Source organism: Pipra filicauda, unplaced genomic scaffold (assembly GCF_003945595.2).
Source record: "Pipra filicauda isolate LSUMZ 115617 unplaced genomic scaffold, ASM394559v2 scaffold47_size6085603_pilon, whole genome shotgun sequence".
NCBI lineage: Eukaryota > Metazoa > Chordata > Aves > Passeriformes > Pipridae > Pipra > Pipra filicauda.
The window spans coordinates 1,169,598-1,188,219 of NW_024104620.1; the positions used below are offsets into that span (position 1 = coordinate 1,169,598).

Consider the following 18,622-nt stretch of genomic DNA (forward strand, 5'->3'; position numbering starts at 1 on the left):
TTTTATCTAGAGCTTGCTGTGTATCACAGCTTCTGGGAACTGGAATTAACTGAGCTACTTTAGCCAATCCCTTGAAGGAATTGTCCCCGCAGAAAATCCACCTGTGCTTGGAGCTCCACTGACATATGCAGGATTTCAGCTATTAAGTGCATTTCAGAGTGAGGTGTTCAGCTCTTGGCAGAGAGGGGTGGTTTAGTGGTTGGAGCCACATGTCTGAAAACTAGTTTTCACACTTAATCAAACCTCTTAATCTTCACTCCTTTTTTACACCCTGCTCAGAGGTGTTGTCAGGATGATTTAGTGTTTCAGAACGCTTTGGAGATTGGTGATCTGGGAAAAGTTTTACACAAGCGCACCAGACACATAGCATATACTTAACCTGTGTAAATTTAATGCTCAAAATGTTTCAGAACGTTCCCTGTTTTGGATAGGGAAGTACTGCTATAAGGATTAAACCAATTATATTTTGTCATCCAGTAAAGTACCTCTCCCTTACCCATTGTCTTTACCTGTTCTGTTTTATTTCCAAAGGTTTGCCTGGAGAACTTCTGAATGGAAAGCTTGCCAGGTGTCTCTCCTCCTTGGTCAGCAGGACCCTCACCACCACAGGCACGTAGGGCTTTGTGGAGGTGGCCTACAAACCCGGGTGGTCTACTGTGTCCAGATCACCATGGAGCCTGGGACACACCGGCTGAAGGAAGGTACGTGTGTGGGGTCACTCTCAAGTGCTGGCCTAAGTAGGTCTGAGTAAGGAAACAGGGGAAGAAAATAAGGAGATAACATGCAGTCATTGGTAGCCTTTGACTAGCTGATGCCCTCCTGGTATCCCTGCTCTCCAAGGCGGGTGTTGCTTGGCATCAGAGGGAGGATGTGTTGTGTGGAAGGGCCAGGAACCACACCCTTCTTGGATGAATTGCTGCCACTTCTGTTGTTCGCTTGTGCTGGGAGAGTTACAAAGGATGAAGGAACTAAATTTTGCTTGGAGTTGACTTTTCTTCCTCTCTCATATATCAGGTAGCCCAGCCCCTCGGTAGCTGAATGCATTTATCTGTCGTGTAGTCCTGGTTTAGGGTATAAAAAAAGATGTCACACTCCATTCGGGATGTGGCTTTAGCCTCTGCTTCAGATTGATACACAATCTTGTGATTTGAATGGGAAAGCAAAAGTAATATTGTCACAACTTCTGAGCAAACAGAAGGTTTTTGGACTCAGGAAGTGAGTTATATTTCTTTTAGAAGAATAATAAGTAGTTACAGATTCACCATGAATAATTCATCATAGGCTGTTTTATTTACTCGATGTAGTGCTCTTGTGGAATGTGTATTTGAGCAGAGATGTAAGATAATAACACAATAGGATATCTTAGATTTATTTACTTACAGAGGCAAAGCAAATGTTTCCTGGATGCCCAGTGTGTGTCCCAGCATCCCACACAGACTCTGAGTTTTTATGCATAGTGGCTGCTCCACCTCTCCCAAACATCTGGCACCCCTTTGCTCTCCCAACACAACACGCCTCTGTTCTGCACAAGTGTGTGGTGCACAGGGCTTTGAAAGCTAGAAAAGTGCTGTTGATGAGAGGTGTGGGACATTTATTAACTGTCTTCATCCTGCTGACCACTTCTGTGGTCCGTGTGACCACTCTGTGTTAGGCTGGTGAGCAACAGGTTTGAACTGACTTTATTCACACGTTATTCTTTGTCAGTGTTGTAAATTACCCCAGAGGATTAGAGGAGTGCATCTGAATTCCTTATACCAATACATCTTGTGACAGAAGTGGTGCTCTATATCCACTCTGTGATCACCTGCAGGTTTTCCCCTTGTTCAAAGCTCAGTTCAACTTAAAAGTTGCAAGCCCTCTTCTCAACAAAAAAACACCCCAAATGCACTGGGATACCTCTTCCTTGTATTTACAGTTACAACTTTTTTTAAAAAAATAATTTCATATAGGCAAAAAAATTGAACATGCAGGGCAATTGTACAAGATATAAATTATTACTGTAGTTTCAAAGCAGTACTGGAGATGTACAGAAGTCCTTGGCAAGTGAGAATCCCATCTACTGGCAGCACAGTCACGTGCAAATAGAAAGAGGGAAAACCTTCCCTGTTATCCCTCCCTAGCCAGTAATATTCAGTGTGTCTCATGTACTAGCTGATCAATTTTTGTTTTTTGAATAAATAAGGAATGACATATATTTGGGCTTTTTTTTTTCTTCTGGCAATCTGAACTGACAGAATACTTTTATTCATCACTAGGGCATCTCATATTTTATTGTACCAATTTTTCAGTGATGAGGAGAAGATGAGGAAGTTAATCCTCTATGTATAAGCAAATATAGAGCCTAATTGCTACCATCAAAAGTACAGTAATTTTTCTTTTTTCACCTCTTGAGTGTCCTTAGAGGGATCATTCAGGAATCAAACAAGCGAGTCTAATAGGATATTACCATCCATCACAGTTGTTATTCTTCTAGTTACTTCCAATGAGAATTTGGACCTAGGCCCAATGACATATGTGAAAGAAGATTTTGTCCTGTGGTCTCTCCAGCAGCATTCTTGGAAAAATATGTAGAATCCTGGTTGGAGACAGGTACCATCTGTGATGTATTTATACATACTGCTCAAAGCTCTTTTATCCCCCAAGGATATCTTTCCCATTTTTCATTTGCTTGGTCTTCCCATCTATTTCTTCCTTTATTAAAATGTGTGTATTTGGAAAGAGAGCACCTGTTTTCTTGAGTCCCTATATATCAGTTATTCTGAAGGTTAAGTCTACAGAAATCTTCCTGTATTTTGATTATAAAATTCCAACTTGAAGATACTGGAAATGGAAAACTCTCATTTAGGTATTACTTTGAGAAGTGCATTGATAAGATTTCACATCTTTCTCCCCAAAGAGGTGACCTAACTAAGAAATCCCTGTCTTGATCCAAGTGAAGTTATATATTTTTTAGGCCTTAAGGAGGAAGCCCATACTTTTAACATGGGTGAGGAGTATTTGGAGGCAGAATATCTTCAAGTCTTTGTAGTCCTTGGTAATATTCTTGCATGCTGAGATTGTTCCATCTAGATGAAGCTGTCAGTGAGCAGTTGGTAAACAGGTAAAGGGAACTCCACATCTCTACTCACTGTGAGGCTTTTGTTAATTTAGACTGAACTTTACCATGATTAGCTTTAAACAGATCTTTGTGTTTTCTTTAAGTATCTCATTGAATTTTAACACATTTAAATTTATAACCCTCAATTTTCACAGAGAGGTCGTCATCTAATACTTCAAGTTTATCGTTATTCTTTTGATATCCAGAGATGGAAGTAGCAAATTTGCATGTTGGAAATGATGTTGCTTTTAAGGAAGAGACAAAGTTTGCACAAAAAGTAATGTAGAATGTGGAAATGAGATATCTACAGTACAACTCCAGTCTGTCCTTTCTGCCCTTCAATTCTGAGTACTCCCTGATCTCTGTGCCTGGACATCCTGTGTCTGGACCAAACTGTAGTCATGGTGCTGGTTACCCTTCTTTGTACCTCTTCACTCATGTGGAAGCTCTTTTAAATAAAGTAGAAAGGCAGAGCCTCAATTTATTTTCAAAGCAAGACACTGCCACCATGGGACTCACATATTTTCTTCTCTTTTGCAAGTGGGCTTACAAAAAGAGGTAGGATTTTTGTGACTGTTGATTTTACAGAATTTTACCTGAAATGTGTTTCCCCACAATAAATTTTAGTTGATCTGGGTGAACATCACTGTCTAGCAATCCCCAGGGTACCAACAAAAAAGACATTTGGTACAAGTAGGGAAGAATATTATGCAATGATCAGTTCATGAAACCTCTCCTAGTTTGGCAACGCAAATCTCCTCTCAATCACAATAAATGATTCCAATAATGTGGGGAATTTAAATTGCTCTTAGGGTCTGGGAGTGGTGTCTGTGTTTATGTTCAAACAGTTAATAAACATATGTGGTTCCTAGATTTAATCATCTTCCTCGGGAATTTTTTACCTTCTCTTCTGAAGACCAGGTAGTATCCTTTTGTTTTCTGATAAATTTTCCTTTTTGGATTTATCTAGAAACTGTAACTCTCTATCAGTAGTCTTGGAGATGGCAGCCTTTATAAAACCCACCAGAAGCATTTCCTCTCTTCTCTGAACTAGTTGCCTGCTGTCCCTAGTGACTGGGATTGCTGTTCTCTCCATATTTTCTGCAGCTTTCTAACTAGGGAATCTGTCTGCCCTGTCATTCTTTCATAAAATTTGTGCCTTATATATCTTGACATTTTTTCTTTCTTACTTGTTTGAATGAGATCCAATTTGCCTCTCACTTTCAGAATTTTCTTATAATGTTTTTTGCAGCCTGCCTGCTTAAGTTTTAATTATAGGACTGAAAAGACTTTTGTGAAATGCTCTTCTCCCTTGAATCCTCTTTATTGTTTACCCAGCATAGTAAACTTGGCTAATAAAATGTATCTCTTATTACCTTCTCACCAGCAAATCACTGCAGGTTCCTATCTTTTTAATCTTTGTTATTTTCCATGTGAAAATGCACATAAAATTCTTATACCTGTACAAGGTTCTAAAGTCTTGTCTGCAGTTTTTTTGCTTAATGAGTGTCTCCATCATATTTGTCTCCTTATATTTATTTTTATTTGATCCTGAATTTCAATAGCAGGTGTGTGAGATAGTTGTGCCTTCATTATTTTTGGATACCTTTTAGTGTTACCCTGCAAAGCTATTTCTTACAGAAGTCTCCTTCCTTTGAGAGACATTCAGCCCTCCCCTGTTAGTAGACATATTATCTTGACTGACTTACTCCACTGTAGTTCCCCAGCCTATACTAATTTTTGCTTTATTTTTAGGATGCAATTCCACCTGGTTCATCTTAAATCAGATTTTCTTTATAAATTTGTGTGTCACCAGCTGTAGCAGCAAAACCTCCTTTAGTCTGTTTAGAGTTAAGGGCTTGGAAAATACTCAAGTACCTTTTCAGGTCTAATGGTTACTTTCTGATCCATCCCTGTGTGTATTCCCTTATGTAGTTTTGTCTTACAAGCCACTTTACTGACAGAATCACAAAATGGTCTGAAACTGAAACTGTTCCCCTGCACTTTCATCTAACTCCAACTTATACGACTCTCAAAATGATGATTTTATGGCCTTTATACTTTCTTGTTTTCCTCAAAATATTGAGCTTTCTCCCTACTGCTGATAGACAAAAATATCTATTCCTTTCTTATCTGATGAGTGAACTTTTCAGACTGTTCTTGATTCCCATATGGGAAATGTTTTGGTACTGTGTTTTATTTTCCAGAAAATGGTGCCTCTTTGGAGTTTGCCCAGAGATTAATTTGAGTACTCTTTTCATTCGTATCTTGTATTATTCTCTGCTTTTCCTCATCTTTTTCTTTCTGCCCTTTTGTCTTTTTTAGCTCTAAAATATTCTGGTTTTCCTTCTTTGCTCTGTACACTGTTTCCTAATGAAGGTGCCACATTTTTTTCCCCTGCAAGTTCTTTGTTCTGCTCTGAATCATGATCTTCCAGTGCTTGTCTTCTGGGGGATTAGTGTTTCAAATTGGTACATGTGGCATCTGTTCAGTAAACTATGGAAGTAGTTTTGGGAAGAGAGAAATACCAATGAAGAATCCAATTTGTGTGTGCCACCATCCCCTTGGGTGCCAGGTGTCTTGTGAACCACCAGGTCCAGCTCTTTAGAAACTGGAAGTTGGTTGTGCAGGTTGTTGTCATTTATGGCTGTTACCATCCTGCATATTTACTGGGAAAAGACTGTGTTGATGGAGATAAGCTGCCCGTAGGAGTTGATGCAGGTTCTGCACTGCTGGAATGAATATGAGCCCTTTGAGGAATACGAGCCCTGTATTAAATGCACACCTTTTTTTGTTTTTGGTTTTTTTTTTTGTTTTGTTTTGTTTTGTTCTTGTTCTTGCTGTTATAAATTTATGCTGGTGAAGCTGCAGGAATGAGAAGATTAATTTACGGAAATTAGAATTTAAGAACTTTGATGTTTAAATCCTGTTGTCCTTGTCTGGTTTATGAAGTTGAAAAAGAATAGGTTAGAATATATTAGTAATGAGAAAACTTGACTAGAACCATGGTGGGGGAGAGAACTGATGGTCAGCAGTGGTGTGAAAAAAGCTTTCTTCTGCTGGCTCATGGTCCAGCAATAGGAGCATCCAGCCTGGGGCTTAGTTGACCTGAATCCCAGAAACCACATTCTCAAGTGGAAGAACACCCCCCCCCTAGGACCCCTCTAGTCCCAAACTAGCAAACTAGTTGTTTGTCACTGGGATGACCGCACTGGCTTGAAAAGATGAGAAATGTACCTCTGAAGTGTGAAATATATTCAGGGAAGTCTGCATCAGATTTATATTCTGGGATGCCGAGTTATTGATCTGTAAGCTCACCAAATGCTGAGCAGAATTTATGAGATACAACTCACATAATGGAAAAATAAATATGTAACAGCTGGCTTCTTCGGGGGAAACCCTTTAGAAGCAGGAGAGGAAATGATTTTATTCAGATTGTTGCAGTGCTTGACAGTAGTGTTTAAATGCGTATTTCAAAAATTTTAGTTTGAATCCATTAAGGAAAAAAACATTTTCCCTAATGTCTTTTAGAGGTATAATATTTTCACTTCTTTCATGTCTTGAAACTAATTAAACTAAAATGAAGAGAATAATGTATAAAAGGGCTTTGACAGTGAAAGAAGTGTGCCTTCTAAGAGGTGCCTTATAAAGAATAGGCCTTTTTTTTTGTCAACGAGCTATTTGTTATGACCATGAAATAGTTATACTTTTATAAATACTTTTATTTGTATAGTTGGCCATGGTATCTAGCAAATAATATGCGGCCCAATTAGTTCACGTGAGATACGAGGTTTTGGTTCAGGCTTTTACCCTTGAAAGCTAAGATTTTAATTGCATCTGTATTTTTGTCATTATTTCCTGCCACTGGAACTGGATTCATTTTATTCAAAACAGTGATGGTTTGTTCAGCGTAATTTTGTCCTGTTGTTGTTATGAGGCCAGGGAGCTGCATTGTGTTCAGACAATAACATTGAGTCAGATGGAAAATTAAAAAGATTTGTATGTGCGAGGCGACGCCACAAACTGGGACACTGTGGAGAGAGAACGGAGCCAACGGTGGCTGGGCTTGTCCTGGAACAGAAGACATTGGAGATAAATGAAATGAAATTTTCATGGGTTTTCTTCACTGTTTCTTAGGTTTTTTTCCCTGTTTTCCTTGTGACTTCTCTCACCTTCTCTGGTGGTCTGTCCCAGTGATTTCCAGCCTTTCCTGGGTAACAGCCAAAAGGCTCAAACATCCCGCAGAGCCCTTTTTTCCTTCCCATCCTTGCCTTCACTGCCGTCCCAGCATCCCTGTTGCCTCCACTGTTTTTCTTGGACACTCTTAATGACTTGTCACTTCTGGTCTGCTCAGTCATGTGGCTGCTGGTGGGAAGCCCCACGTTCACTCTGAATTTTTGCCAGATCTGTGGTTTCTGCCGTTAATCTCCACAAATCTGCTGCAGCAAAACAATACAGTATTCCAGCTGGGATCACAGTCCTGTTGTACAGCAGAGGATATGGATACAGGGACACTTTTTGCCTGTGTCACTTTAATAAAATTGTGAGGATCTTTATTGTTCCGGAATACATTAAACCGTTGTTGCTCTTGGCAGTCCACTATTAACCCTCTTTCATGCTGTGATCAGCCTTCTATTCATACGTTGTTCCTTGTCTATTAAGTAGGTTTTAATTGAAAATAGGACTTCAGCTTTGTGCCTGGTGACTTCAAAACTAATTGATTCTTCCTAAAAGCCTAAAGGAACCCTTTCCATCAGGCATGGCGTGCATTAGGCTCCTTAATGGAGGGATGCAGCAGGCTGGGATTGGTGCCATTTCCAGGCTGCTTAAACTGCACTCACCACTTCTCCCTTGTGTAATATTTTGGTTTTGCTATAAGTCTTTCAGGTTAGAGAAATTGCTTACAAACGTTGTGCTGGGTTTATCCCTATTGTGTTTTACACACAAAGGTGTTTTTATAGCATAACTCATTCCTTTGTGATTTTCTCAAGTAATTTCCCTTTGTATTGATCTAAGTGTCTTTGGTTTATAAGTCTTGGCAGAGGCAGTAAGAACTTTCACAAGGATATGCCATCCCTTTCTGGTACCTTTTTTGTACCCTGGAAATCATTAATTTGGGTTAGTTTTGCCAAAAGAAATGGTAAACATATGGATTTATTTCCTTCAGAATTGAATATTACCTAAAATACCAATATGTACGTTGCACCAATATGTAAGAGACAGACCTGGTATCTCTGTGTGTATGCCAGATATGTTAGTGATATTTAGAAATGTCTCATTTTGATTTTAATATCAAAAATACTTGGGTTTTCATTGTAAAAGGGAAATGTAGTTAAGGTCCAGGAAAAAAAAAGTTATTTACCTCCTGAGGAGTTGAAAAACCGTATTTGACAGGAATCCCTGCATCCAAAATGCTATCCTATGCATTTCTCCCTCTGTCTGGTCAGCATTGCTTTTAACACAGTGTTGGTATGTGTGCCTGCAAGTATCTGTCCACATGACTGTATTCAAAGATAATTTATTTATTGGCTGAAAATTACATTATGGAAATAATCATATCAGAGCTGATTTCCTCTTCCACTCTTCCTCCAAGTCATTACCTCAGTAAAAATATATAGGGAAACAAGACACTTTAGAACCCAATTTATTTTCTCCTGCTGGTAGCAATAACCTGAAAATAACAGCAAATAGTAAAATTCCAACTTGAGGCAAGACACTGGTGCTGGGAACAGCTGCAGTTGCATTTATAAAGGAGAGATTCAATATAACAGCTATAGAAATGTGCAATGTTTCAGAGGCTCCCAGATTAGTACTTGATTGCTTTTCCAAGTTTGTTCTATAGATTGGGAAGAACACAGGATTTTAAAAGGTAAGAACGAGTGTCATAAATAAGCTGCTACTTGAATCAGAGATGTTACCTTCCCCTCCCACTCTTCACTTCCCTGGCTTCTGCCTTTCCCCTTCCCCCTACTCCCAAAAAAAAAGGCTGATATTGTTCCAAGAAAATAGTTACACAAAAAGCACTTTTTCTATATGAATGTAGGAAAATGCCATTGCAGAGTCAATTATTGAAAAAATCAGAAGGCTGGCCTGTTCCTAAAGACATTCCTAGCAGCTGTGTTCATTTATCATAGGCATAATGTCAGGCTTTTTTCCTGAAGAGGACATCCCCAGCCAGGCTACCTGTGCCATTTGGAGGCTGCGGTGTGGGAGGATTTTGGTGTTTAAAAGGTTCACAGAAAAAGTCCACTTTATCCTTAGTTTAAAATAAAAAAAAAAAAAAGAAAAAAAAATTGTTAGGGTATACAAGAATAGCAATAGAAAATCACATCAAGCTTTGAAATAAAACAGATGGAAATCAGAGATTTTAATCAAATGAGTGAAAAGGAATGAAATTCTTTTAAAGAGGACTCTGCTGGTCCATCCAGTCACTCTGGCCATCGTGCTGGAAACTGTTGCTCTCTGTACCCGCCTGGTGTTGTATATGCATATACATGGTGTTGTAGTCAGTGTAGAGTGAGCAAAAGCTGGCACAGACCTAGAGTGTATTTGTGTATTTGATTAGAATGGTATTTGCTGATTTACCTTTTATGGAATATAAAGAACTACCTAAGGAAGTGAGTAATCAAACAGTTTTACTGCAGAGACAGGTAGGATGTAGGTCCTGGGAAAAGAACTCCCAGTGCTAGAATTAAATAGGGCATCAGCCCGAGGGAGGAGGAGGAGCAGGAGATGGTTGGCAGGGAGAAGAAGGCAGGGATTTCCTTCAGAATAGGAAGAATCCTTCAGAACAGGAAGACTTCCATGAGTCTGGGATGGCTGGTAGGCCCTTTAACTTTTTGTGATCAATTTTTCTTGTTTTTCTTTTATCCAAAATCAATTTAAAATACCCTTGGGCACACTGGTTGGTTTTCAAGGCAGGAGAGCAATCTGACTTTATAGAGTGGCTTCCATGTTTAAATAGTTAAATTCAATATAGAAATCTAAAAAGCAGTGAGGAGGAAAGAGCCATTCCTGGCACCGACACCTTGAATTAGAGCAGAGTAGGACTGGACTTCATTCCTTGTGTTGACCATCTGCACTCAATTTTATTTCCTTTCATTTCTTCGGGTGAACTCCCAAAAACTGATACAGTTTTGCAAAGCTTGATGCTGAAAGGCAGGTTAAGCCATGCATGAGACTTCTTGGTAAAAGAAATACTCTTATCTTTAAAACTCTAATATTTATTTCATTCTGTCTGTCACTTCTCTTGCAAGGTCTCCAGAAAAGGTCTCTCTGTGTGAGCATTCAGGTGAATTGGATTTATGCCACCTTGTTCAAATCTCTAAATGAACATGTCAGAGGCCTTACAGTGTCTCAGAAGTCATTCAGAAAATGGTCTTTTTTACTAATATATTATCTTTCAGCTGAGTATTAAATCACACTGTTGTTTAATCCTGTTATTCTGATGAGCTGGAATCATAAGCACTGATATTGTCTGAAGTCTCAGCTTCAGGATGTGCAAATCAAAATGTATGGGGATTTTGAGCACTGAAGTCTTGTGTTCAAAAAAAAAAAAGAACTTGGGTTTTTCTTCAAATGATTCATTTTAAAGAAAGTGGTAAAATATCAGAAAAAAGAAAAGATTACTCATATATTGGGCATGTTTTTATAAATTCTTTTCAAATCAATTCCATGCATGGAAGCGAAGAAAAACAGACATTAAAAATAAAAATGAGGATAAAACAAACTCAGTAGCTATAAAAATTAATGAAGTCTTGGTAATACCATGGCAGAGTAAACTCAAACAAGCCTTTTGAAAGACTTCTTTGATATTGATTTATCTAAAGAGACAGCCAAATTCAGCCCATAATGTAATTAAAATGCAATATCATATAATGACTCAGAAGATAGATTGAAGAGTCTTTCCTGTTCTTTTCCTTCTTTCCTCTGCCCCAAATAAAAAGGTGAGGGAAGTTAATTGAAACTAGAAATATCTAATGTTAAATGGAAATACAAAGAGAGTCAAATTTCCAGACTTATTGTTGGTATCAAGTAAACTGGTCCTTGGCAGAATTTGGAGTCAGCTCATTTCTGGGATAAAGAGGATTGGAGATCCATGCCTGGCAACTCCAGTAAATGTCTCACCTCCCAGGCACGAAAGATGCTTCCTGCATGTGTCTGCATAGAAGAAATTGAGATCTCTGTTCAATTTTATTGGAAGTAGATGAACAAAATTCAAAAGTATGGACCCTTCATCCATAATCCAGAGGTGGCAGTGCCCCTGAAGGGGACGGGGATGGGGAGTTTCCCCCGTGCTTGGGTTTTAGTCACCTGCCTCTGCCTGGCTCCCAATTGCAACATGAACTTTTTGGATTTCCTTCTTAGATGTCTTTCTATCCAGTCTGGTATAAAGAGGCCATAAATGCAGGGATTAGATTCCAGTGTATTGCTCCAGCATTGTCAAAAATCAGCACTGAATTTAGATTTAAAGCTCCTGTTTACCACTAAGCATAGTCTTAATTGGCTTGCTGAGTACGGACAGTTTAGATCAAACTTCTACGTGCCTTGCTGAACACAGGATTAACTTTTTGCTCAGGGAGATAAGACCCTGAAAAAAACCACTGGATTTTGGTGCACTTTGGAAAACTAAGGTCAGCAGTAAACTCCTGGAGCGCTGTCAGGGCAAAGTTGCAGCCTTGATTTCCTTTTTTTTTTTTTTATCTCTTAGTTGCTAGACCAGTAGATGGGAAGCTGTGCCAGGGTCCTGCTCCCTCCAGCTCCCAGGTGTGTCACCTGCCGTGCCCAGCTGAGTGTGTGGTGTCCCTGTGGTCGGCGTGGGGTCCCTGCCTGCACGAGAACTGCCAGCACCGCCACGGAGCCAGAGGTGAGGGCAGCCCTTCTCTGTTCCTTGGGCAGCATTGAGGGGCTCTAAGGCAGGCCACGGAATATTACAAAAACATTGCAAAGGCAGTGGTGTCAAATTCTACATCGGGAGCTTGATGTGTTTTCCTTTTAAAAATTAATCGAACATAGGATGAAGCTCTTAGGTGTGTGTAGTGGAATGTGACCTTTAAAAGCTTTTTGCAGTTATTCGTGTGAGAAATAAAAAAAAAGATAAGAATTTTTCAAGCTGATTCAGATCCCTTTATCCTGCACTGCACTTGTAAGAAAGGAGGATTTCTTGGGCTAGCAGCAGCCAGGCTGCTCCTCTCTCATTCCCCTTGGAAGTCCTGCTGTGTGCCCGGATTCCAGGGCAATGCAGCTGGCTGGAACGTGTCAGGACTAAGGTGCATCCCACAGCCCTGAAATCAGCAGTCTGCCTGACCCAAGAGGTTGTTCTATTCTCCTGGGTTTGGTTTAAATTCCTGAAGAAGGATATACAAATATAATTTAACCTCCCCTGGATTTTAATTGACTGCTGCACATGTTTGTTGCTGCAACATGTTGAGATTCCTTGCAGAGCCTTTCCTAAGGCTCTGAGTTGGAAAGATGACTGTTGGAGTCCATGTCAGGGAGTGGATATTATTGTTTGGATATTACACTTTTCTGAAAACTGCCTAAGTTTGTGAAATGATTTGAGCTGATCAAAATTTTTCAAATTAAAAGAGAAATAATAAAAAATCTTCAAATATAAATACTTGCAAAAGCATTTCATGTTCGAATAGTTTTGAGTAATTTCTTTTTACTTATTTGAGAACTGTGAAAGTTTGATCTGTTATGTTCTTTGGAATGTTTTATTTTTAATTTCCTTTTCTTTTTCATGGGCAGAACATTTCCACGTGGCCTCTACTAAGGCTGTATATAAGGCTGTATATTTGCCCCTGCTCTGAGATTGTTGGAGGAAAGACCACCATATATTTTTTTCTGCCTTTTTCTCAGAATTCTGTGTCATTTACATAACAGGAGACGCTGAAAGATACTTGTGTATTAGTTCTGCATTTTATGTAGCAACATGACTTTTGGCTTTATTCAGAAGGAGGTAGATTATGTAATCAATTCTATGATTATTTCTGTAACCTTTTTCTTCCACTTTACATTTGAATCTTCCAGTTTAATAGGATGTCATTTCAAAGAGGTCTGATATGCATTATGTATCAGAAAACCTTACACCTTCATAAAGCAGAATACTAATTTCTTAGTAAACTGCTCTACTGTGTCTCAAAACAAATCTTTTCGTTAGTGGATTCCCAGGCAGAATATAGATGTTCTTTATATCTTCAGTTCTTTAACTGTTCCTCTCTTTTTATATTAATGCTGCTATTGCATTAATGTATGCATCACTGGTAAATTTCTGTATTTTGACATGTGTATTTCTATCTGATGTTGATAAAAGGGAAAAAGAAATGTGAAAAATGTGGGTTGCTGGAATTCTTTTACACACTCAGATTTTGCATGGCCGAGCTGTGGGCACATACAGCCAAGTGGGCACATACAGCTGAGTACCATCCCAGCCAGTCCAGTTTGTAAATGTTGTACTCTTGTTTTTCCCCCTGTTCCAGGTGCCCTGTATAGTCCTATTCCTGCTACGTGATTGTATAAATATTTTTGCCGTTGTCCAGTTAATTCGGTTCCGCTTTTTCCAGGCTTTAGGATGAGACAAAGGCAAGTGATTGTGGATCCAGTGGGCACCCTGGCGGGCTGTCCCCATTTAGTGGAGTCTATTCCTTGTGAAGACCCTCTGTGCTACGAGTGGGTCGTTTCAGAAGGAGAATGTGTGACTGACCATGGGAGATGTGGGCCTGGACACCGCATCCTGAACGCCGTCTGCAAGAGCAGGAAAGGTGAGCAGTGGTATTGTCTCAAAAGCCATTTGTGTTTTTTTGTGTCTCCTTCTAAAATGACATTTTGCTGAAGACATTTGCGAGTATTTAAAGTATCTCCGTACTGAATTTTCATGGAAGTTTGAGCTTTTTGAGTTGGCTGTGTTGCTCATGAGAGCCTGGTGCTGATAGGACTTGGGATTTTGCCTGGAGCTTCCTCTTCTATTTTATCCTAAGGGAGATGACTCACCAGTGCAGGTCATGTGCTGTCATTCCTGGCCTTATCACCACAAAAGTGGGATGCCGGTGTCCTGGTTCTGCCTAGAATCCTCCCTCTTGCTCATCTTGTACTAAACTGAGGCTGTCACTCAGGTCAGCAGCACTATGGGCGTTCAAAATATTAACCCAGTCCTTAGCATTTCTTCTATCCTCAGTTTTTAGTGTGTGGTCTGAATGTTTATCTTGTGATAACCCTGTTACAGTCATGAGAAGGGATGCTTGGTTGCTCTGCCAAAATTAATACAGGACCAAGATGTCACTGAAGTGATTGTACCAAGTAATCCTTCACTTGGCAGCAATTTGAGACCTGTAGTTGGAGACCTGCAGAGTGTTCAGTGTACAAGTTGCTAATAATGAATAAGTACGTTTTTATATGACGTTTACAAACAACCAGCAAGATGTTATTTCTTGTGTTTGGTTTGAACCTCAGCCAAAGGTTTCATTCCTTGATAAGGTCAGTGTTGTCAGATCTTTAGATTCAATTACTTGGAGCACGATTTTGCAGTCCTTAGTCACAGCAAGACTGTGCTATCATCTCAAAAGTGGCAAAATTGTGCAACTTTAGAGCCTGATATTATATCTGAAATGGAGAATTGTTCTTTTACATGGTGCTGAGACCGATCACAGGAAACAGTTTCAAGTTGATAACAAGGGGGGTTAATTGGCAAGTGGTTAAAATAGTGTGTCCTTCACGAGACATTAGAACCTGACAGAAAGAAATGATGGCTGCTTTGTCTGAAGAGCACAGATTCTCCTGAAATACATTTAAATCTGTGTGGTTTTCTTGTAAATTTTTGAGAATGGGGGAGAAAAAGAAAAGAAATCTTCAACTGTTATAAAATGACACAGCCAGAATATAGTGGGGAGCAAAGAGCTGACTGTGGATTTTGTCTGAGTGGTCTCTGCTGATCTGTGATTGTAACTGTAGGTCCAGGCCTGTGGTGAAGCGTGCAGATGGATGGTATTGCTAAGGAGCACCATGTACTTCACACTGTTAGAACTGTGCCAGCATCCATGTCTATGCACCAACTTGGGGCTGGGAAGGAGAGCACGTTCCAGGGCAGATGCTCCTTGATCTCTGATCAAACTGTTCTCTGTGGCTATGATCCTACAGAAGCCAGGCCTTTGAAGTGCCTCTTCTTCACTCAGTTGTTCAACAAGGTATTGGAGATCTCACAGTACCCTTTTAATTTCAATTACTCTGTGCATATTCTAGTTACAAAATAAACATTCTTCCCACCATGCCACCTCGGGACAAACATTGTCTCTAGACGTGATCAGTATCCAGTTATAACTGAGAAGGTTTCACAAGGAAGTATCTGTATCACTAGGCAGGTTAGAAGCACTGCTTAATAGTACTTTTAAGCCTTTCTGAATTTTTGGTTGTGTAGGAGAGGTCTGGAAGAGTCCTTAAAGTAGAAGTTCAAAAAAAAAAAGTCAAATTGTTTCTTCTTCCCTGAATCCAGTAACATTAGTTGCTTTGTTCATAACCTTGTTTCCTTCTGTAATATTCTCTTAGGTAAATTTCTTTTGCAAGAAGTAGTTTCTCTTTTTAGCTAAAAGCTGGAATAAGTGTCAGACTGGCATAATGTGTTTTACCTGGAATAGCTGGTTAGTTGGTAGTAGGAGGCCAGGAGGGAGTCATGTGAAACACGATGTATCAATTACAGGTAAAATAGCATAAGGCCTATGCTCATGCTTACCATTGTACACGTGTTCAATATTCTGTGCAAGTAAGGGTCCTGCTGAAAGCATTTAGGGTAGCTGTATTATGTGCTGGCATTTGCATTTACTTAAGCATCTTTTCTAGAATTCAGTTCTGTCTCCTAAAATCCAGTAATTTATCCAGTCATTCCATCATCCATGCCTGGCATTGTTGTTCAGTATTCCCACTGAAAGCCTACAAGGATGAAAATAATTTTTTCGGACCCTGTTACATGACAAAATCCAGTGTATCATCATCTTAATAACAATTCATTTGGGCCTGGAGTATGTTCATTAGGGTACTTTGGGTCTTCTCTGTCTGCAAGACGCCTTCATTTTCACATGAATGCTAGACTTTTTGGCACTCTTTTTCCTGTTCTTGCTGCAGTGTGTTGGTTGACTTCTCTTGAGAAGGAGCTGATCTCAGTGCTGTTTGTGTCAGCCATGATGCAGAACAGCTTGGCATCACACATTCTTGCCCTTGCCCACCTTCGCTTCTTTCTCTGTCCACAGTGTGACTGAACCCGAGTCCTTCCCCAGCCTGTGCTCTGCTGTGTAACACTGGGCTGTTCTGTGCTGCTCCCCATGGCTCAGAGACAGGAGGCCCTTTTCATGAGGAGACTGTTTTTTCACTTGCCTAAAACAAGCTTCAATCACACCGATTGCAGTGGAGGGGAACTGGCCGTGTTTTCAGTCCTGCCCCGTGGCTGAGGACTTTGCTGCTGCTGCTGGAGCCTGTGGGATCCAGTTGGGCTAAACTTCCCTCCAGCAAGGTGGAGCTTGGAGGTGCCTCTTTCTCTCTGAAATATGTTGATAGACAGCAAGTGAAGTTCACAAGGCATTAGCCCTTCTATGTCCGTGGTGCCAACCTGTGCCATGAGAGAGGTGAGCAGGGAGCAGTGGATAACAAACAGGTTCCTCCGGCTGAAACTCCACCTTTGAATCCCTTGTAGTGTCCTTTCTTCCCACGTTAAAAATCCATCCTTTCTGGTGAGATTTTGTGGTACTGACCCAGGTAACAAATGGCTGCTGGCCTGAGCTGGAGCAAGTCACAGATGGATCTAACTGTGGTTTCTCTGAAGACTTCCCTCTCAAAGCAATATCTCTTTGTAAGGACTTGTATGAATTTCAGTGATGTAGCACTTGTACTTCCACTTGATCTAGAGGTACAGAAATGACTTTTTGTTCCTTAAATAGGTTAATCTCTAATAATGAAGTGGCCTCCACAGAGCACATACCGTGTACAGCAGTTTTTTTATGGAGTAGCTGGAGTCTGTAATTTGTGATTTGTGGTACTTTGGCATAAATGAGGAGTAATGAGAAGACAATAATAATCTCATTACTTTGTCATTGTTAGGTGTCTGCTCCCACTAGCAGTGTCTCTAATCTCTGTTAATAAGATATTGAACATGTATATGATGTGTGTGAGATGCTCTTACTGTCTGGTCCATATCCCTCGAGTGCTCTTCTTCTGTATCAACAAAAGACAGTAGTGTAATAAATCAAATGAAATAAAATAATGCATAGAAATGCAATGTGAAGTAATGCATAGAATGGCAAAAGACCTCTATTGCATGCTTTTTCCAAACAAAATTTTTCAGCAAAGTGTTTTTTATTTAGCTAGTGAAGGACGATGGATATTTTTGGGAAAGTCTGCGAAGCCAAAAGAATACTATAGGAAAATTGATGATGATACTAAAAATTGGATGGTGTAAGTGTATCACTGGGTACATGGATCTATAATTCAGATCAAAGAATTTATTTGAAAACTCTTTTTTTTTATATTCACAGGCAACTCAAATTATTTGTGATTTGTCTCAGAGTTGTTGTTTTTGGTTTTCAACAAGGAATTGAATAATTGCCTGTTTGTAATGTATTCTTGATCAGATAGTTGCAAGTATTTGACATTTGATTTTGGGCGGTCTTGATTAGAACCGACAACCATTACTGTGCATTGACCAGATGAAAATAACTCTCTAAAAACTTTCCAGTTCGCAAAACATGGACGTGGTTAAAACTTTCTTGTTTTCAAGTGCAATTGGGCAGTAGCCAAAATGTACTGCGATTCTTTTTTTTGAAGACAATGATCATAATAATCTTTTGTGTGCTCTGCTGCTTCTGTCTGTGCAAGAGATACAAGCATTTAGAGTATGGAGAGTGAAGGGGAACTCAGTGCTGTAGTAGAGTGCAGAAAACTGCAGATAACCTTAAACAGCAGGACTTGGCTCAGGATCAGCAGGTAGAACCTCAGTCCAGTCAGGAGAAGTTCTGCCTTCATGGGTAGTTTCACAGTTGTTTGATTTAAGTGCTAAGAAATATATAAACATGTATTTTAACTCATAAATGCTGTTGGGTTCAGTCTGATGAAGCAACTTGGGCACCCTTTTTATTGTTATTTTCCATATCTATTTTAGGCTGCAATAATGATAGAAAATAAGATTGAAACAAGACAAATGCCAAACCAAACTGTGCTTTTTTTTTTTTAGAAATGCCCGTTGTGTAGCTTGTGAGCAGAGTAGTCATTATGGTAAGGAGTACAACCTGAGAACGTACGTAAGGGGAACTATAACAATAAATTCGTGAAATAACAAGTATGACTCATAAAAGTAACAATTCCTTTTCCGAGCATTTTATAAATGTTTCTGACAATACTATAAACGAATTCTCACCTATTAGCAGTGCTCATGAATAGATTGTAAAATATTATTATTCAGAATCATACCCACAAGTCATCAATCTATTTTGTTGTAATTCCCATGTCATCATTTATTAATTTGCTTCTGCTTGTTCTGATTCCTAC

At 39.5% G+C, this 18,622-nt stretch overlaps 1 protein-coding gene across 5 annotated transcripts in view; it reads left to right on the plus strand.

Annotated features, from left to right (window-relative positions):
- The window catches only part of THSD7B (thrombospondin type 1 domain containing 7B), a 309,193-nt gene that overhangs the window by 124,463 nt on the left and 166,108 nt on the right, over positions 1-18,622 (plus strand). For all 5 annotated transcript variants that reach the window (XM_027748995.2, XM_039386349.1, XM_027748994.2 and 2 more), the window contains exons 6-8: positions 532-701; positions 11,808-11,963; positions 13,663-13,860. In XM_027748995.2, the coding sequence (XP_027604796.2) occupies positions 532-701; positions 11,808-11,963; positions 13,663-13,860 (524 nt within the window). The remainder of the gene's footprint in view (positions 1-531; positions 702-11,807; positions 11,964-13,662; positions 13,861-18,622) is intronic.